At 46.8% G+C, this 21,084-nt stretch overlaps 1 protein-coding gene across 5 annotated transcripts in view; it reads right to left on the bottom strand.

Moving 5' to 3' along the window:
* The window catches only part of Ikbkb (inhibitor of nuclear factor kappa B kinase subunit beta), a 54,648-nt gene extending 35,431 nt beyond the window's left edge, over positions 1-19,217 (bottom strand). For 2 of the 5 annotated variants that reach the window (XM_004669018.2, XM_045131160.1), the window contains exons 1-5: positions 19,084-19,217; positions 18,603-18,725; positions 6,138-6,232; positions 5,092-5,209; positions 2,184-2,253 (exon numbers count right to left, since the gene is read on the bottom strand). In XM_004669018.2, the coding sequence (XP_004669075.1) occupies positions 2,184-2,253; positions 5,092-5,209; positions 6,138-6,232; positions 18,603-18,707 (388 nt within the window). In that variant the 5' untranslated portion in view covers positions 18,708-18,725; positions 19,084-19,217. Of the gene's footprint in view, positions 1-2,183; positions 2,254-5,091; positions 5,210-5,612; positions 5,757-6,137; positions 6,233-18,602; positions 18,726-19,083 lie in introns of those variants that run through there. The other 3 variants (XM_045131161.1, XM_045131162.1, XM_045131163.1) reach the window with 3 other exon arrangements.
* Positions 19,218-21,084: the final 1,867 nt, after the last annotated feature.

Genomic DNA, 21,084 nt, shown 5'->3' with positions numbered 1-21,084 from the left:
GTAAAAGTTGGTTTGTGAGCTGGAAGTATTAATATATGTGTGTGTGTTTTGGGGGAAAAAGGTCTTAATTTCTTTTGGAAATTATTTCATTCATTTTATAAATATTTCTAGAGAAGGTGATGAACAGTAGCTACTACTTTTCTGGCTCCCGAAGAAAAAGTGGCCACAAAAGTTTCTTCCTCGCCCAGCATGCACAAGGCCTTGGGGTCCATCTGTAGCAGAAGGTGTGGGCGGGGACTTTTACACATGAAAAATTTGAACACATAATACCTAAGGTACCACAGAAGGAAAATGTCAATGGGGCAGCAGGCCATTATTATACTTGAGCCAATCATCTAAATAACTTATTTTTGGTTTTTTATTTTGAGACAGTGTGTCTCCACTTTAGCCCAGGCTGGTGTATAACTCACAGCAATCTTCCTACCTCAGACTCCCCAAGTACTGGGATCATAGGTGTGAACCAACTTCCAGCTTAAAGTTCTTCCTAATAACTATTTTTTAAAATGCATAATCTAATGAGTAATGAGAGGGAGAAAAATATTTGAGAGAATAACTTTAAAGGAAAAAAACAACTTGAGGGAGCTGTAACCAAAGAGGAACAGAAGCTGCCTGTGAACAGGACACCCTCCAACCTACTAACCTGCCTTCAGCCTGCCGAGAAACAAACAAGGAACGGGGCCGCTGACTGTACGAGTTACACCCAAGTGAACATCTAACAGAGCGTGGCTGGGTGAGCCTTGTGCCAAGGGGTCAAGAAAACAAGATTTCCTGATCTGTGGACTTGACCCTCCAGGTACACAGAGGGTCCTTCCAGCAGGTTTATGTGTGCCAACAGAAAAACCAGAGGCCAGGGATGGCTGTCCAGTCAAGTCAGCTAAGACTGGAGTGACATCACATTGCCCTCAACATGACTCCATCTACAGGGAAATGACCCAGGACGCACAGGGAGGTGGGTATGTTATGTATCAGATTATTTGGATTTCAACTTTAAAAATGGGTGCTTGAACTCCCTCAAACTGTTCTGCCTTTCCTTTACTGAAGCAAGCCAAGTAAGAAGGGGCTGAGGGGAGTAGACCCCAGCTGCAGGCCAGGCTCAAAGCACACAGCTGCAAAGAGTAAATACTAATGGCTGCAGACTCTCGGGGGAGGTATGTGGCTCTGTCCCACTGCTCCAAATTTTCCTTATTACAATTTGATAAAACAAGGTTGAGTACACAGAGCTGGAAAGATGGCTTAGTAGTTAAGGCGCTTGCCTGTGAAGTCTAAGGACACAGGTTTGATTCCCCAGTACCCACATAAGGCAGATGCACAGGTGGTGCATGGGTCTGGAGTTCGTTTACAGTGGATAGAGGCCCTGGCGCGCATGCACATCTCTCTCTCTCTCTGCCTCTTTCTCTGTCTCTCAAATAAATCAATTTTTTAAAAAAATTTTGAGTAAACAAGCCATATAGACAGCTTGAAAAAGCTGAGGTTGGGAAGGATGAACTAGTCATTCCTCACATCAAGGAGCACATCTCAAAGGTAAACTAAGGAGAATTCAGACCCTGTGAATCCAAACTATCAATGTTTACCAACACTCTGGATGCTCTCCATAAGAAGTTCTGAGCAAGCCGTGGTGGTACTTCTGGTCTCTGCTGTCCCAGGCCAGGGGCAGGGTTGACCTTCAGAGCCCACCTCTGTCCCCATTAGAGCAGGCTCCAGGGTCTAGAAGAAACACCACATACCCCTGGGCCCATGTGAGTCTCAGAATGCCACAGGCGCCCTCATGCGAGGACACTACAGTGCCAACAGATGATACAAACACAGCTTTTCCTAAGCCTGAGGCTGGCAAAGAACTACTGGTGTGGAAATGGAAAAAATTCCCTTTCAGGGACAAAATCCAATCAAATGACAACTTAGTCCATCACTGGCTATTCTGGGAAAGTAGAGTGGAGCTTTTTAATGGAAAGGAAATCTATTCCTCTGACTACATCATCCTTCACCTCATGACTTACTCAGGAAGGAAGGGAACTATTTGAGTCCAGCACCTGCCTGACTAACCTCTTGCTGACCTCCTCACTCTGTTGAGCCCTCTCCATGCCCCCAGCCTGCCCTGTGTAGAAACCTCAGTACCAGAAAGGACTCACAGGGAGATCACATACCCACCCTGAAGGGCACAACCTGGCTTCCCGAATGGGACTTACCAATGTCACTCAGCAGGGTGAGGATGTCTCCTTCCCGTAGGCCACAACAGTTCTCAAACTGGTTCAGATACTGTGGAGTATGAAAAGAAGAATCAAGAGTGGATGGTCACACACCACTAAGAAGCCCACCAGTGTCTTCTACCAGCCAGACACCTGAGTGCTAATGCCAGCCCTGGGCTTTGGGAGAGCTGTGTGGAGGCAGCCGCGGCAGCAGGGCTGGCAAGAATTGCTCCAAGGAGAAGCAGAGGCAGCCTCTGCAGGCACTCATGTACTCAGCTATCTGGCCTGGTGGGAGGTGTCTGACTCAGGTTGTGCAAGTCTGAAGGAGGCCAGAGTCTAGGCTCAGTGGCAATACGTCTGCAGACACGGAAGGTGGGGAAGGCTCACAGACAGTCGTCACTCTTCTGACCACTTCCCTGACAGTACCTTCTTTGTGGAATCATCTAATGCAGGAATGTTGAGTGTGCCAGTAGGCTCAGAAGGCTCCACCTGCATCGTAGCCTGAATGTCACTGCTCCTACTGAGGAGGTACTGCTGAGCTCTCCATTTCAGAGGAGAGGGAGACTTGACAATCCCCGGTGAATCAGTACTGACATGCAGCTAAGGGGCAGGGCTGGAAGGTGAAGCCTTTCCCAAGGCTGAATCCAAGCACAGAACCCTTTATCCTTCTGGCCCCTCAACTTATGAAGGGACTCAACATGCTGCTGAAGTTGGCTTGTGGTCATTAACATTTCAATTCAGGAACATCTCAATGTGATATATTTACCTATGTAGCATATAGATTTCATTCTTAGTTTTCTGAGGGCCTTTTTTTTTTTTTTGGCAGGGTCTCATTATATTGCCTAGGCTGGTCTCAAACCCCTTGGCAAGAGATCCTCCTGCCTCAGTCTCCTCAGGAGCTAGGAGTACAGGAGCACACCATGCACAACTGACTTAACTCTTTCACTCAGTGACTCTGACATTCGCTGTGTGCTGGCCATGCTTGTCTCTCCATGTGCATGATGTAAATTTTGAACATTTTTTTTTTGAGGTGTGTAGGGGGGAAGCAAGCTGCCATATTTGGGAAAGAAAAAAGTCAGAAGAAAGGCTGGAGAGGTGGCTCAGCAGTTAAGGCATTTGCCTGCAAAATGTAAGGACCAAGGTTTGATTCCCCAGATACACAAGGTGGCACATGAGACTGAAGTTCACTTGTAGTGGCAGGGTGCCCTGGTATGCCCATTCTCCCCCTCTCTCTTTCTATCTCCTTTTCTCTCTCAAATAAATATATAAATTAAAAAAAAATTTAAGTATCAAGAGCTCTGGGCAGCAGCATCCTTCCCACAGTGTGACTGCAGGATACAGCAGGGACAGGGAGAAGCTCCCTAAGATACAATGGCCTCCTGCCTCCCATAGATTGCCCCGAGTCCCATGCCCAGTCATTTTGAGACTTCCATCGTCTTCTTCCCTGGATCACTGACTCTGCTCTTCTGAGCGTTCTATCACCTGTCACTAGTTGTAGCTCCCCCTCCTGCCTCTAGGCACTGTCCACTGATTAGGGCAGCGTACAGCAGCACGACTTCACCTCTACAACTGTCAAAAGGTTAGGAAAATCACGGTGCTGTCAAGCTCTCCATTTGTCACCAACTATCAGTCCTGCTCATGAGTCAGATCTGTTCCCCCAGCTGCACCACTCCCAGGACACACACACCTCTTACCTCCATACTAGGAGCCACTCATGCAAATCAAATCTCATGGAAACTTTCCTTATCCAGTAATAAATCCATGAGTAAATAAGATAAAAGGCCCAGAAGAGTAATGAGAAAAGCACATGAGATAAGCTTGGGAAAATGCCATGCAAAGAAAGAAGAAATGAGTGGGCATCTGAGCCCACAGGTCATGGGCCTTCTAGAGTAATGAGCTGGGGGTGGGGCTGGGGAGATGGCTCAGTGGTAACTTGCTGCACAAGCATGAGGACCCACGTTCAATCCCAGCACCTATGCCAAGAGCTGGGTGTGGCCACCCATACCTCTAACCCCAGGGCTCAGAGTAGAGACGACGGGAGGCTCTCTGGGTTCGCTGGCTAGCCAGTCCAATGAAAAAAATGGCCAGAGCTCTAGGTTCAGAGACCCCATCTCCAGGAAATAAGGTGGGAGAGTGACAGAAGAAGACTCCCAACATCCTCCTCTGGCCTCTGCATACATGCACATGGGGCATGCACATCTGCACACACAAGTGCATATAGCCCCCACCAACACACACACAGAGTTGAGGAAGACTCAGCAAAAGAGCACATTAAAAAAAAAAAATTCTTAAGCTAGGCGTGGTGATGCATGCCTTTAATCCCAGCACTTGAGAGGCAGAGGATCACAGTGAGTTCGGGGCCACCCTGAGATGACATAATGAATTCCAGGTCAGCCTGAGCTAGAGTGAGATCCTACCTCAAAAAAAAAAAACAAGCCTGTAGGTGAGTCAGGGGGATCTGGAACTGCAGCGCTGTTCCCTGATGACTAAGCCAGCGCCCTTCCTGCTGCCCTTTGTGACTCTGTACAGTGCTGTGGCCTCTGTGGGAGAAAGTCCTTCCTCACAGGACAGCAGCAACACTGACTCCAAAGGCTACAGCGGCCCTAACATACCAAGGGAGGAAGTGTGTCTTAGACCTTTCCCGTATCTCTCCTATGGCCCAGACCCGATGGTGGTTTCCCCGCCACATCGGTGGTCACGGTGCAAACTGCAGAGAGCTCTTCCCTGACATTTGCATAAGAGGTTCTGACTCAGCGTTTTGGTTCACACACCCATCACCTCACGGAGGACCCGGAAGACGGGGTTGGGGAAAGTAGAGTCAGCTCACGGACTCCCTGAGCTTCCTGGTGATGACATTTCTTCCTTTCCGGTGTCCCAGACCTTTGTAGATGTGCCCCAGAACTCTCACCTTTCGAAGATCTCCTCCTTGGCAGTACTCCATAGCCAACAGAGGTAAATCATTGGGTGCTAAGTTCTGCATCCCCTCTGGGACATCCCGGGCAGCCACCACATTGGGATGGTTCAGCCTAGGAAGAAGGGAAATCAGTAAGGACAGTATGGCAGCTTCAGCTCGAACCTGTCCCCCTAGAATCACGGGTCCCCATGGAAGTAAACAGAGGAGGATGGCGGCTCAGAAATGGAGACGCACCCAGTACTCGGCTAAGTCGGCATGTACTCAGCCTCCCTCAGTACTCTGAACTCAAGCACCATAAAGGCAACACGGGCCATCTACTGTCTTTAGAGAGAGTGCCCCATTTCAAGTCTTCATCGTACTGCAAAACTGCTTCTAGCTGCAGTCAACAGGGACTTCCAACCCCATGCATCAAGGGGAGGAGTGACCTGGTCATGCACGTGGGCACACAATGAAGGAGATGCCTGCTCTTCCTTCACTTCTGAAGAGGTGAGTAGGGGGAACACCTGTTTGATTACCTTTGGGCTGACTTTTACAGTATTCACCTACAGGCCCTACCAGCTGGGAGGATAGCATCCACCCAGGACGGACAGACCCCATCTCCACACTGGAGGAGGACATAACCACAAGAGGGTGGACAGCAGTAGAGTCACATGGCCACTCTGGAATTGGAAACACAGGGAAAAGGATTTTTGCTGACAAATGAAAATTTATAACTATTTTTAATTCATTAGTTAAAATTTTGAGACATGGTCTTATTATGTTTCTTGGGCTGGTCTCAGACTCCTGGACTCAACTGATCCTTTTGTCTCAGTCTTCCAAGCAGCTGAGCCAACAGGTACACACGATGCCTGGCTATAATGACTATCTTAAATTACTTAGTACGACAAAACTGACCAAAGGCCCAGTGCAGTGTTTAAGTGTTACTCCTCTAAGAAGAGCGGCACCTGTCTGGACAGCCTGGCTGCCATACAGCGAGGCTTCGAATAGCGCAGCGGCTGGAGGGGTACTGCAGGCTTCACCCCAGCTTCACAGGCCCTCACCTTCTCATGATCTGGATTTCTAGGCACCAGCGGTCTCGGTTCCGTGGGCTAAGCTCTTGGCGGCACTGCTTGATGGCAATCTGCTCGCCCGTCTCCTGCAGGAACGAAACAGTGGGGATCAGCAGCACATCAACAAGTCACCGCCTCTGAGAGCCCAGCAGCCACACCGTGTCCCAGGGCACAGCGTGGGACACCTGCTCCCTTGGTCGGTCTCCTCGCCTTCCCACATCTCAGCCTCTACCACAGTTCTTCAAGCGTTGCTTACCGCATCCATAAAGCCTCTGCTGCCCGAGCCGGCCCAGAGGTTTTACTTCTCTCTCCACTGTTGGTAACTGGCCACTTTCACTGTACAAATGCCGTACAATCTAACCTAGTGATGCCACAGCGAACGTCTACTATTTCATGTAACAGTTCTGTCTCATCAAGACAGACTAGGAGCATAGCAAAGTGGATGGCCAGCTGCTCAAATTCCAGCTGTCTTAGCAGCCATGTGACCTGTAGGTAAATCACTTACTGTGGCTTCATCTATGAAATAGGACTTCTGACCCTCACCCTCTTACTGTCGTTATTAACTGCTAGGGTGACTTTACAAGGGGACAACCCAGGTCATAATGCATGTACTCCTTTGAAGTTTGTCTCCAACTTGTCTTCCCAGCCACTGTCCTCCAGCTCAAGCTATGCTATCCCACTTGTCCTGGTCCCTGCTTCTGGAGTCCCGTGCTCCTGTTCTCTGCCAGCCCTGCAGACCTCCTGATGCGAGACACCCATGCCTTCTTGCTTATGGCCACTGAGGAATTCCTCACTCCCCCCCTGCGAAGCTAGTGCTCCTGCTGCTGTTGGCTTTGTCTTTGTTAAATCAGTTTTGTGCTTTGATCTCAGCACTAGCACATTCTCTACCGTGGTTTATTCATTATTTCATTCTATTTGTTTTATGTGACAGGGTCTCATATATCCCAGGCTGGCTTCAGAGTCACTATGTAGCCAAGGATGACCTTGAATTTCTGATTCTTTGCCTCCACCTCCTGAGCACTGGGTTATAGATATGGTGACACACACCCATCTTATGTGGCACTGGAAACACAGTCTAGGCAAGTATTCTACCAACTGAGCTATATCCTTAATGGAGGAGAAAGCAATCAATAGGTTTTTTAAATTTATTTTTATTTATTTGACAGTGACAGACAGAGAGAGAAAGAGGGAGGGAGGGAGGGAGGGATGGAGGGAGGGAGAGGGAGGGAGGGAGAATGGGCACGCGCCAGGCCCTCCGGCCACTGCAAATGAACTCCTGATGCATGTGCCACCTTGTGCATCTGGCTTACATGAGTCCTGGGGAATCAAGCCTTAAACCAGGGTCCTTATGCTTCACAGGCAAGTGCTTAACCACTAAGCCATCTCTCCAGCCCATTTAATTTTTTTTTTCTTTTTGTATGACATATTAAATGAGTGACTGGTTCCTGAGGTTAACACACATCTCTTCATTTGTATACCAAGAAGCTAAGTGGCACATACAGGAAGGGAGGCTTCTGAGCCAGTGGTGTGGGCAGCAGCAGGGAAAACAGCTATGGTGTTAGGCACTCCAGCTGCTACTGGAGGAGTCTTCCAGGAAGGCTGAGGGGCAGCAGTGCCCTTGTTCACAATGGCACCAGTCTGGGAGCTGACCCTACCACAGCAAAGAGATGACTTGTGCTACTACTGTGTGTTCTGTGCACCTGCCCAAGTATGTCCCCAGTGCCCATGCTCAGCACACACCTGTGGACACTCATCACCTGCAGGATGGCAGAGTAGAGACAGGAAAGTTTTCAAAACTGTACCCAATTCTACAAATTTTACACATTATAGTATACTCACATTTATACACAGGTTTCTATTTTGATACAAGAAATTTCAAACCTAAGGAACTTCAAATCAGCTACTGGATATACACAATACCACTGGTCCCTGGATAAGGCTGTCCTTGAAGCACTGACAGACCATTTTCCCAGCTTTTGCATTTTATGAAAAGGATCCTAAATTCTGTAAAATGCACAACTCAAATGGTACTTAGCAGGACTTGAAAAGGCACACAGAGGACCACAGGGGGATTTCCTTAAGGCTGTCCAATTGTACCGCAGCCTCACATTTATTAAAATGGCCTAAATCCTGCAGGACCAAGGACTCATTTGGTAAGAAATGGGAAAAGAAAATCTCCAAATACAACCAACAGTTTCCTAGTAAGATCACCAAATCATCTATCAATAAGCCAATCCTGGGGCTGGAGGGATGGCTTAGCAGTTAATGTGTTTGCCTGCAAAGCCAAAGGACCCAGGTTCAATTCCCCAAGACCCATGTTAGCCAGATGCACAAGGGGGCGCACATGTCTGGAGTTCGTCTGCAGTGGCTGGAGGCCCTGGCACGCCCATTCTCTCTCTTTCTCTCTCTCTCCCTCTTTTTCTATCAAATAATTAAATAAATAAAAATATTTTTAAAAAGTAAGCCAATCCTGGGCTGGAGAAATGGCTTAGCAGTTAAGGCACTTACATGTGAAACCTAAGGACCCAGATTCAATTCCCCAGAACCCACTTAAGCCAGATGCACATGGTGGTGCATGTGTCTGGACTTCATTTGCAATGGATAGACCCTGGCATGCCATTTTTTTCTCTCTTTAATAAATAAATAATTTTACTTATTTATTTATTTTTGTTTTTTTCAAGGTAGGGTCTCACTCTAGCTCAGGCTGACCTGGAATTCACTCTGTAGTCCCAGGGTGGCCTTGAACTCACAGTGATCTTCCAACCTTTGCCTCCCAAGTGCTGGGATTAAAGACGTGCGCCCCCAGCCTGGCTAATAGTTTTCTTTTTTTTTTTTCTTAAAGTACACCCTAAAACAAAAAATATTCAAGAAAACTTCAGAAATAAGGTGCAACCACCTTTTGGTCATTACCATTCCAACACCAGAGAATAGATATTACAGTATCTCTAAAACACTCTCAGAACTCAGAAGCAGTTTTTATCCAAGTCCAATGCATCTGGGATTAATCTCTCCCCCTACCCCCCTTGAGGCAGGTTCTCACTCTAGCCAAGACTGACCTAGAACTCAATCTGTAGCCCAGGCTGGCCTTGAACTCAGTGATCCTCTGACCTCAGCCTCTTAAGTGCTGGGATTAAAGGCATAAATCAGCATACTTGGCTGTATGTGATTAAGTACTCAAAGACAGAGTTACTTTCATGTCTATTCTTTTGGTAATAGCTCTGAACAAATACCACTTATTGCATAAAATTCATCTGTGGAAAGAACATAACTCAATAGTTTTGGTATACTCGGAGTGTGTAACCAAAATCACAACCAATGCTGGGTATGTCTCCAGCTCCCTGAGAAATCACATATTCATTAGCAGTCACTCCCGCTGTCTTGAGTCTCCCCATCCCTTGGCCACCACCAATCTAACTTCTAACTATGGATTCTCCTGTTCTGGACATTTCATGTAAATGGAGCCATGCAGCACGTGGGCTTTTGAAGAAAGTTTTTCTTGGCATATATTTTTAAACTGAATGTTTTATTATTTCAGATTATTTCACAAGTGGATCAAATGAGTGGTAAAATATTTTTGAATTAAACAGAAATGAAAAATGACATGTATTTTTCTTTTTCTTTTTTTTTTTTTTTGTATTTCATGTTACCTGGCTTAATAAGTTCGTTTATAGCTCTTTCTTTCAAGAAAAGAGCACACTGAATTATCTTGCCACTTTTCTTTCCCTATTTCACTGGTAAGGTTTCTAACTGTCTTGTGTTAACACATTTTCAACGTTAATTCATAGTGTAGCCACATGTCCACTTCTGTGACCTCAACTGCCTCCTCAGTGTAGCGTGCAGCAGGTGTGGATAATCAGGCTCTGCCCTAAGCATCATTCTCATCCTCTGTCTCATTTTTGGCCTGGATTCTCAGCTCTCTGGAGAACAGCTGCCTTCCTTCAAGCTCCGATTGCTCCTGAGTCAACCAGTGCAGTTGGACAGCGGACTCTGGGAAGAAGGCCATCATCCACTGCTTTTCAAGAGAGAGAGAGCAAACAAGAAAAGTGTTTCTCTCTCTCTCATTTTTCGAGGTAGGGTCTTACTGTAGCACAGGCTGACTGGGAATTCACTATGTAGTCTCAGGGTAGCCTCATACTCACGGTAATCCTCCTACCTCTGCCTCTCAAGTGTTGGGATTAAAGAAAGGCGTGTGCCACCATGCCTGGCAAGAAAAGTGTTTCTCTTATCAGTGTAGAAACTGTTACAGCTCAGGAAGTGTAAACTCTTTCTAAAAGTCTCCAGTTTCACTTCCTTTCTGTCTTGAGATTTAAGCAGTTTTGTCCCATTTGCTCCACCAATGGCAGGTCTGACCAGTGCTGCAAGCTGGGCTTAGAATGTTGAGGTTTAAATGTTCTTGAAACAATATTAAGAGTTAAGAATGTGGGGCCAGGCATGGTGGCGCATGCCTTTAATCACAGCACTCAGGAGGCACAGGTAGGAAGATCACAGTGAGTTTGAGGCCACCCTAAGACTACATAGTAAATTTCAGGTCAGCCTGGGCTAGAATGAGACCTTACCTTGAAAAACCAAAAAGAAAGAGAATGCTGAGAGGTGTTTAGGTCGTAAGAGCAGCCATGGATGGACAGACATTGAGGTAAGAGCGAGCTGGGCCTCCTCTTATCCTACCTTCCACCAAAGGACAGCAAGAGGGCCCTCATCAGATATCAGTAACTGCATCTTAGGATTCCTAGGCTTTGAAACTGAGAAAATAATTGTTCATTACAAATTACCAGCCCCAAGAATTCTATTACCCTAGGACAGAATGGACCAAGACACTGGCTTCCAGACAGATGCAATCTCCAGAGAAGCCTAGACTTGAGGAAAGCAGAATTTGACATGGAGAGAGGATACAGGCTGCCCTGGGGAAAAGCACTGATACAATCATTCCTTTTCAGACACTTCCATGACAGCACCGTGAGCAACAGTGTAGTAGAAAATGCTGTCATTTGTGGTATACTATCTCAGAATGACACTGAAACTTTAAATCACGATGCTCAAAATCTGCATATGGCTAAATTTAAAATACAGAATAGTATACTAGTTTCTTATTGATGGTGTAACAAATTAACCACAAATCTGGTGGTCTAAAATGACACAAATTTATCATTAATGTTCTGTATGCCAAAAGTCTAAACTGGGCCTCACTGGGCAATGTCAAGATCAATGCCAGCCTCCCTTCTGGAGGCACTAAGGGAACATGTGTTCTCTGTAACCTCTAGGGCCCGTGCACATTCTTTGTGACCCTTTACTTACTCCTCAAAACCAGAAATGGTCAATTGCATCTTTCTTACCTTGTATTCCTCTGACAGACTCTCCTGCCTCCCTTTTCCAGTTTTCAAGACCCTGTGGCGACACGGGGTCCACCCAGGTAACTAGGACAGTCTCATCTAAGACCAGCTGATTAGCAGTGTTGAGTCAACCTGCAACCTTGATTCCCTTTTGCCACCCCCCTCACTCTTTCAAAGGTTCAGGGGACTCAGGCATAGATCTTTGAAGGGGACATTCTGTCTTCACAAGCAATGTAAGTATATGGTCATGAAACATGACAGTGAGATCTGTTGGTAATTTAGGTAACTCGTCAGGGTACCCAATACATGTAGTCTCTTGTCAAATACAAAGAGTGGAGCCAACACACCATTGCCACCTGGCCCATCTTAGCTAGAACAGACTTTTATAATGAAGATTGACACTGAAGACTGAAGAAACTGAAAACAGTAAAACTACCTACCTTGGAATAACTGAATACAGAGACTAGGATTGATATTTTTTACCTGTGGTCAGCTCAGGTTAGCTCTACATTTGCAGGAAAAAAGGCTGACTTCTGAGGTCTAGGGATGTCTGAGATGTGCTCCTTATCTGCCTCTAGGAAGTTCCTGAAAACAATCCAGTGTTTCCTTGTTTCATTTGAAACAGAAACTCAAACAGAATTGACTTTGTTACAAAAAAACATGGGCTTCAACATTTACACAATGGAATTCTACTCAGCAGTTAAGAAAAAAAATGATACAATGAAATCTGTAGAAAAACGGACACACTTGGAACAGATCATAGTCAGTGAACTCACACAATCACAGAAAGAAAAACACTGCATGGTGTCACTTATCTGTGGTTCCTAACCTGGACCTGCTGGAGTGGCTGACAGACCTGATAGGCAACTCAAGGCCCATACAATAGGGATGGGAAGGTTTGGGGGGAGGGGAAGAAAAGGGGGGAAACAAACAAAATTAAATCCAAAATGAGCTGACACCATAGAAACCTTTATCCTTGGAGATAACCTAAAAAATGTAACCCTCAAAAAAAACCTGAAAAGTAGGGCTCTGGTAAGGGTAGATGAAGCCTAAGCTTAAAAGAAAAAAAATTCTCTGTCTCTGTCATGTAACTCCCAATACCAGGGACTGGTTGCTACCCACATTGAGCTGTTGATCAGGGACCTATGAGGTCCCCAAATCAAGACAGCTTTCTGTCAAAGCACCACCTGAGGTGAAAGCTAAGACCCTATTGCTGAACACACCATATGCTGCTGACACAGAGCATGGAGAGACCTGGCTGGAAATTAGAAGATAGCCAGTCCCCAGACAGTTTGCCTGTCTGTCTAGTGCTGGAAAGCACTACATGAGCTACTACAGGAAAATGGCTAACAACGGTCTAAGCAACCAGAGGTCTATGCTACTCAGAAGCAAACACCCTGACAAGTTGTACATGCCAGTGCAATAGTGGCACACCGCCTCAGTGGGTAACCAATAGCTTTCTGATTGGCTAAGAGATCTGCTCAGTGCCAAGTAGCCTATATCTGGATTTGGGACCAAAATCCTATAGAGACAAAGATCATGTTCTCCAGTGTCAAGCTCTCACTAGTCTTTGGCTAAAAGAGGGGTTACATAATCAAATTCTCCCTAAATAATGCGTGTCCAATTTAAACTATGCTGAACTTCACTCTCTGTTGGAGAATCTGTTCTTCTTTTTCAGAAGGTAGCAAGACCAGAAGGGATAAACTACCCCTCACACTTCAGCCAAGCCACAGCTGAAACCACAGAGGACTTGGGGAGATGAGCAAGAGTGCTGCTTCCATGCTGAACCTGATAACCAGCACCAGGGTGAAGAAGACAGACCCTGAGGATACTCAACACTTATCAAAGCAGAGATCCAGAGGCTCCTAAGAGCTCATCACTGAAGTAGACTTAAAACTCACCCACCGCTGGGCATGGTGGCACATGCCATTAATCCCAGTACTTGATAGGCAGAGGATCACCAAGAGTTCAAGGCCACCCTGAGACTACATAGTGAATTCCAGGTCAGCCTGAGCTAGAGTAAGACCCTAACTCAGAAAACAAAACAAAAAACTCACCCATCATGGCTCATGGAATTTTGCGGAAGAGGGGGGCAGAAAGATTGTAAGAGCCACAGGTTGAGACATCATGCCCAGAGGCATTCACTACCCCCAAAGATAATTGCTGCTCCCACAACGCATAAACCACAACCCCACGGGGAATATCTGCAACTCCAATGAGGAGTGTCCCCAATGGAATGAGGGCAGGGACAAGGGAAAAGAGGGTACCAACACATGACATATCCATACGAAATACGTTGTTAATAAAAAAATTAAAAACATTAAAAAAATAACACCTGCTTGAGAAATCAGCATTCAGCCTGGTCCTTCAGAGGCAGACTAGGAAGATTCTGCCTCACGGTGGAAGACTTGACTTTGCCTGGAACCCCACACCCTGAAGTCTCATTCAATTCTGGTGAAAAGGAGACCAGGCCTGAATTGCCTCAATATCCAATGTACTTCCTTCTTTTTCTTTTTCTTTTCTTTTCTTTCTTTCTTTCTTTTTTTTTTTTTTTTGAGGTAGAGTCTTGCTCTAGCCCAGGGTGACCTGAAATTCACTATGTAGTCTGAGGCTGGCCTCAAACTCACAACAATCCTCTCACCTCTGCCTCCCAAATGCTGGGATTAAAGGTATGCACCACCACACCCAGCTCTTCCTTTGAGAGAGGGAGGGAGGGAGAGAGAGAAGAGGGTGAGAAGGAGAGAATGAGCATGTCAGAGCCTCTAGCCACATGCACCACCTGGTACATCTGGCTTATGTGGGTCCTGGGGAATCGAACCTGAGTCCTTTTGGCTTTGCAGACAAGTGCCTTAACCACTAAGCCATCTCTCTTTCCCTCAATATCCAATTTTCTAGTAAACAGACCTCTCAAGTTACAGGACATAGTTAGGATATGAAACAAGCTGTGTATAACTGCGAGCTATGTCCCACCCCTTGTCCTTCAAAGATGCTGCAGGCTCAGGTCCCTGAAGTTAGCACCTTCTTTCTTTGTATATAACAAAGGTTTACTGAAAATACCAGCCCATCTAAACTTCACTGACAAATGGTCTGTGCTGAGCCTTGGGATTAAGGGTATGGGATGGATTGATGGTGGAGAAAAAGGAGTACTTGTAACATACTGAAAATGTTCTGAAGGCAGCCCTAGCTCTGGTCGCCCCCTGAAGAAAGCACCTCGGTGGAGGTGCACAGTTAAGACTGGGACAGACGGAGCCTCTACTGCTGGCGTCTTTCCTTGCTAGCCTCGTCTCTGTGGGTATGCTTCGCAGCCTCTCTGTGCTTATACTTCCTCAGCAATAGTTCTTCCCTTGAGAGAGACCGGGAACCCCAGGAATAAAGGTTGTAAGATAAAGCTGGGCGTATAACTCAGACATAGGCACTTGCCCAGCCTCTTCAATCCTCTGTACTACAAGCCACACAAACAGGAAGAAAAGAAAGCCGGAGTATGTACGATACCTGGCCTGCTACGATGGGCATGGAGGAGGACCTGGAGACAAGAATTTTGGAGGTAGCCCTGGTTATAGAGGACCTGGATGTGGCAATGAGGGTGGGAGCCATAGAACAGAAAATTATAAAAGTCGAAATTACAATGATTTTTGGAAATTTAACCAGCAATCTTCTAAGTATAGTCTAATAAAGAAGAGAAACTTTGGGGGTAGCAGGATTATAGGGGAACTACAAGGTGGAGGATCTATGGTGGAGGAAGTGGGGGATTTGGCAGGGGGAGCCCAGCCTACTTTTCAACTTTCTGTGGGTTTCATTGTGCAAACAGTAAAGGATAAGAGCCCCAGGGACAACAGACCTACTCCCAAGTTATTAAAATAACAGTGCTAAGGAATCTCTCCTCTGACGCATTCATAAATACACAGTGACAGTGGCAGAAGCCGGCAGAGAAGATGCAGACACATTTTGTGAATGGATTGATTACTTAATAATATGACCTTACTGTGGAGGAAGAATTATTTAAAAAAAATAAACTTTTAACACAATTCTTTAGCTTTTCTGTTTTTTCCCCCCAGTGGTCTGTATAAGCCTGTAAGTGTTCTTTGATAACATTACATTAGTAAGTTTCAGGTGACATGCGAAACCTTTTTAAAAAAAATTCTGTTTTGAAAAGCTATTAGCCAGGATCTTGGTGTAATAACACGTAACATTTTCATTTAAAAAATTTAAGCATGTGTGTAGGGTTAAGAAGCTGTGGCACATGCCTTAAATCCCAGCACTTGGGAGGCAGAGGTAGGAGGATCTCCATGAGTTTGAGGCTACCCTGAGATTCCATTAGTGAATTCCAGGTCAGCCTGGGCTATAGCGAAGACTCTACCTCGAAAAAGGAAAAGAAAAATTGTTATGCAATTATGACAATAATTCTAAGACACCTGGCCTGATGCCAGCATGCAGTAGGCCCTCAGTCAACAATAAACCTGACTCAGGCACCACTGCTCTGACTTAGGCTCTTTCAAGCAACTTGTCCTCATAGCTACAAATATTCTCTTGCTTGTAGACATGACAAAGCACACTGAATCGATATATAATGTTGAGCACAAGGATTATACTGACTGGATTTAAGTAACCAACCACCAGATCTCAGCTTCAAAAGGCTCGGAAAAGAAGCCCATCCATAGAGAGCACGCTGCATCCTCTGCTCTGCATCAAGGATTAAAGGTTGCCCTAGGCACTTCAGATGGCCTACAGGCTTTCCTTCATGGAGGAACAACAGACCACAACATGGCAGGAAGTTTCCTGGACACAGCAGGCTCATCAGACAACATCACTGTGTCAATATCTGACTCCTCCCTGACTTCCTCCACCATCTACCCCACCCCAAATCCTGTTCAGTTTTAAAAAAATATTTTATTTATTAGAGAAAGAAAACAAAGTGAGTATAGGTGACCAGGGGCTTCTGCCACTGCAAATGAACTCTAGACACATGTGCCACTTTGTGTGTCTGGCTTTAAGTGGGTACTGGGGAATCAAACCAGGGATGTCAAGCTTTATAAGCAAGCTCCTTTGACCGCAGAGCCATCGCTCCAGCCCCCAAATCTTGTTCATTTTGCCCCTACATATATCTTAAATCTGCCCACCATTCTCCATTGCCACCACCATCAGCCAATCCAGTCTTTCACCTGGACCTCTCTACAAGACAAGATGTTGCATCATGGTCTGGGACTCACAATCTTCCTGTCTCAGCCTCCTGATTCCTGGGACTGTAGGTGTGCACCAACACACCTGGCAATATTTCTAAGGCACCTTCACCCATAGGACTTGCAGAACTCCTACTTCCCAAATTGGGTGTGTGAATGTTACCACCATGCTCTCACATTCCTCACAGGTTCCTTCCATTAGCTCAGTGCTCAGGGCATGGCCTAGAATGTCTTCCAACTAAGTGACTCAGGAGGATGACTATCTGGAAAGACCCTCTGAAATAGCTGGCCAGCAGCCTCGGTGACCCTCTGCTTCCAGGAAGTGGTTAGCAGTCCCTTAGTTGAGAAGGCATTCAACAACTTTTAAACTAGAACCTAGGTACCTCCTTCATGAACTTTGGTGGGTCTGAGTTTGGAGTCAGGAACTTAATTTTGGCTGCTTGGTGAGACAGGGTTTGGTATATGTGTTCCAGGCACTGGCCAAGACTAGCATCTCAAACAAAAATAAAATAAAATAAAATAAAAATAAAAAACAGGGCTGGAGAGATGGCTTAGTGGTTAAGCGCTTGCCTGTGAAGCCTAAGGACCCCGGTTCAAGACTCGATTCCCCAGGACCCACGTTAGCCAGATGCACAGGGAGCGCCTGCATCTGGAGTTTGTTTGCAGTGGCTGGAGGCCCTGGTGCCCCCATTCTCTCTCTCTCTCTGTCGCTCTCAAATAAATAAATTAAAAAACAAACAAATAAAAGAAGAACCAAAGGAAATAACTACAATTAAGCTTCCACAGAGCACTCTCCCAAATCATCAGATGGTCACATGTTATACCTTGTACTCAGGAGAGCAAGTGGATAGGGCTACAGAAGTGTTGCAGTGGAAATGTCCCACTTAGGCATTATTATGGACTGTATTTTCCCATTTGGGTAAAAGAACTTTCATGCAGTACACAAGTGGCTTACAGAGATTACTGCAAAGAGGGCTGGAGAGATGGCTCAGTGGTTAAGGCACTTGCCTGCAAAGTCTAACGAGCAGAGTTGGATTCTCCAATAAAGCCAGATGCACAAAGTGGTACATGCATCTGGAGTTCCTTTGTAGTAGCTGGAGGCCCTGCCATGCCCATTCTCTTTCTCTTGTAAATAAATGAATAACATATTTTTTAAAAAAAATGCTGCAAAGAATTTCAGGGCAGCTACCACCAGCACAAACTAATATGTGGGAGGACACCTAATATAAAAAATTGGGGCGGGAGAGATGGCTTAGCGGTTAAGCCCTTGCCTGTGAAGCCTAAGGACCTCGATTCAAGGCTTGATTCCCCCGGACCCACATAAGCCAGATGTATGTACAAAGGGGCTCATATGTCTGGAGTTCATTTGCAGTGGCTGGAGTCCCTGGTGCACCCATTCTATCTCATCTGCCTTTTTCTCTGTTGCTCTCAAATAAATAACTACAAATAAAAATAAATTGTCAGACACAAAAGGACTAAAACAATGAAAATCTAACCAGATCCCAAAAGAAATCAGTCCAAATCACTCAAATTTATTTGAAATATGGACCTTCATTGATTATCCTCAATAGTAATGTCAATCTTTCACATGGATATGTTTTTTGTGATGTGCAGTACCACAAATACAAGCAACAAATTCTTAAAATATTCAATAAATGTATTTAAAAATACTTTATTGGTCTCGTCCTTTAAAATTTCCAGCCTTGTATGTTCTGCAACCTTATCAGTATATGATGTATTCCTGCATGACAGGCTAATATGTTAATTCAGGCTGAGAGATTTTCTCTTTAATAATAGTTCAATATAGTTAGTAATAAAGTATTAACATGTCCTTCCTGGTCCCCTTCCTTGCCAAGGGGGTGGCGGGTGAGGGCGTGTCCACCCATTCAGAACAACCAGGACCCAAGCAGCAGGAGCCCACCTGCTCTCCCAGCCCTGCCCAGAGCCCCTACCTGATTGTGCCACCTGATGACATTTCCAAATCCCCCAGTGCCAAGTCGTTCTTTCATCTCCCAGGCCCCACATGTCTGGGTTGGCAGGGAAGGTGACCAGCTCATCCTGATGCCCTGCTAACCCTAGAAGCAAGTGGAGAGAGGAGCAAAAGGTTAGGCTAGCAGATCGCCGAGCTCGGGGAGATGGAGGAGGAAAAAGGGAGACGGGCTTGGCTCAAGAACTCAGCATCTGTGTCTGGTTTGTGTTGCGGGGGGGGGGGTGGTCAGGCAGGGTCCTTCTCTTCGACCCCCCCCCCCCCCCACCGAGGAGGGAGGGAAGGAGGGACGCAGCAGGCGCGCATGCCCACGCGGGACCCGGGGAGGGAGGGGGACGCAGCCGCCCGCGGGACCAGGCCGCGCGGCTCTGCGCGCACTTCCGCCTCGGGCCCGAGACCCACGCACGCTCCCTGGCCGCGGGGTCGGGTCCCGCCGTCGGACTCACCTGCCGGTGGGGCCGCGGGGCCAGGACGGGGGCGGCCAGACTGCGCGCTGGGACACCCCCTCCCGCGGCAGACATGAACGAGCGCGGGCAATCTCCACACACCCGGCCCGGAGCCTCTTCCTCAAACACTTCCTGCTTCGACGTCGCGGTCACGTGGCCGCAGTCCGCTCTTAAAGGGGCCGCGCCCACCCCGGTCCTGGACCGCCGCAGCCGGCGTGGGTCCGCCCGCCCCGCCGGGGTGCTGCAGACTGCGTGCGCGCGCTGGGGTGGAGACCAGCCTAAAAATAACCTACTCCAGTCCCCCCCCCCAGCGCTTTCTGGGGCTGAGCTTGACACCTCCCCCTCTAGGTACCTCTAACCAGGGGAAATGTCGCCAACTAGGATTGACTTAGGGACTGTCAACAAACACTGGCATCCTTCCACGCTCCCCAGTCTGCATGCTCCCTGGTTCATTGCCAAGAATGACAAACCACAGCGACACGCTTCAAAAAGCGCACCGCCAGTTTACTCCTTCCCCATGGAAAGGACTGGAGGAGGGGAGGGCTCTAGGAGTGTCTAGCCAGACTGGGATTTCAGCGCCACTAGAGCTGGGACATTGTGACAGAAGATGTCAACGTTGACATTCACCTCCTACCTACCTGGCATTATAAGATCTTCCATTAATTTCACAGTTTTATGATATTACTAGACCAAAGGTGTGTGTGGGGGGGGATTGATATATTTTACTATAATTGGAAAACCTGCTTTTAGAGGAAATCTGAAGCTGGCAAGACTTAACGCTTGTGGAGCGCTTTGTGCCATGAACTGTACTTACTCTGAGTTCCTTATGCACTCCTCAGAACCACCCTGCCAGTTGGACAGTACCAAAGGAAAAGTTCTTATCCTAAAGTCATAGAGCTACTAACTGGGCAGGATGAACCCAGTATCAAATCCAAGAAGCTGGTTCCCACGTCCACATTTTATTTTTTTTCGAGGTAGGGTCTTGCTCTAGCCCAGGCTGACCCGGAATTCACTATATACTCTCAGGGTGGCCTCGAACTCACGACGATCATCCTACCTACCTCTGCCTCCCGAGTGCTGGGACTAAAGACATGCGCCACCATGCCTGGCCCAAGTCCACGTTCTTAATATCTGGTTAAAGGTAGTATGCTAAGAAGTTCAGAAGGAGAGGAAGAGGAGAAGGGACAGGGGGAGGGGGAGAAACCCCCACCAAAGAAAAACAAGTTCAGAAGATAGGCTGAATTTTGAATCCAGATCCTGCTATGCTACGCCTGATGTTTCACCAAGTTAATGAATCACTCCAAGCGTCCAGTTCCTCTTCTTCAAATGGACACAGTGCATTAGGTTGACTTGCGTGCAATCATCTTTCTTTTGTCCTTCCTTCCTTCCTTCACTCCCTCCCTCCCTACCCCCCCTCTCTCTTTGAGTTAATCACCCTGTATCCCAAGCTGGCCTCAAACCTAACAAATTTAATATGTACCTGAGACTGACCTTGAACTTCTGATCCTCCTGCCTTCGCCTTCCAAGTGCTGGAGTTACAGGCACATGCTGCCACACTCAATTTATGCTATGCCTGTGCTGGAGATCAAACCCAAGACTTCAAGCATTCTGGGCAAGTGTTCTACCAACTGAGCTATGTCCCCAGCCTGCAATTTTCAGTTCTTTTAAAATATTTCATATGGGCTGGAGAGATGGCTTAGCGGTTAAGCGCTTGCCTGTGAAGCCTAAGGACCCCGGTTCGAGGCTCGGTTCCCCAGGTCCCACGTTAGCCAGATGCACAAGGGGGCGCACGCGTCTGGAGTTCCTTTGCAGAGGCTGGAGGCCCTGGCGCGCCCATTCCCTCTCTCTCCCTCTATCTGTCTTTCTCTCTGTGTCTGTCACTCTCAAATAAGTAAATAAAAAAAATTAAAATATTTCATATATTTATTTGCAAGGGGAGGGGGAAATGGGCATGCCAGGGTCTCTTGCCTCTGCAAACAAGCTCCAGACTCATGTGCCACC

The sequence above is a fragment of the Jaculus jaculus genome, chromosome 12, assembly GCF_020740685.1.
Source record: "Jaculus jaculus isolate mJacJac1 chromosome 12, mJacJac1.mat.Y.cur, whole genome shotgun sequence".
NCBI classification, from domain to species: Eukaryota; Metazoa; Chordata; class Mammalia; order Rodentia; family Dipodidae; genus Jaculus; species Jaculus jaculus.
The sequence above is the reverse complement of the archived record's forward strand: the minus strand, read 5'-3'. Positions and strand labels throughout refer to the sequence as shown.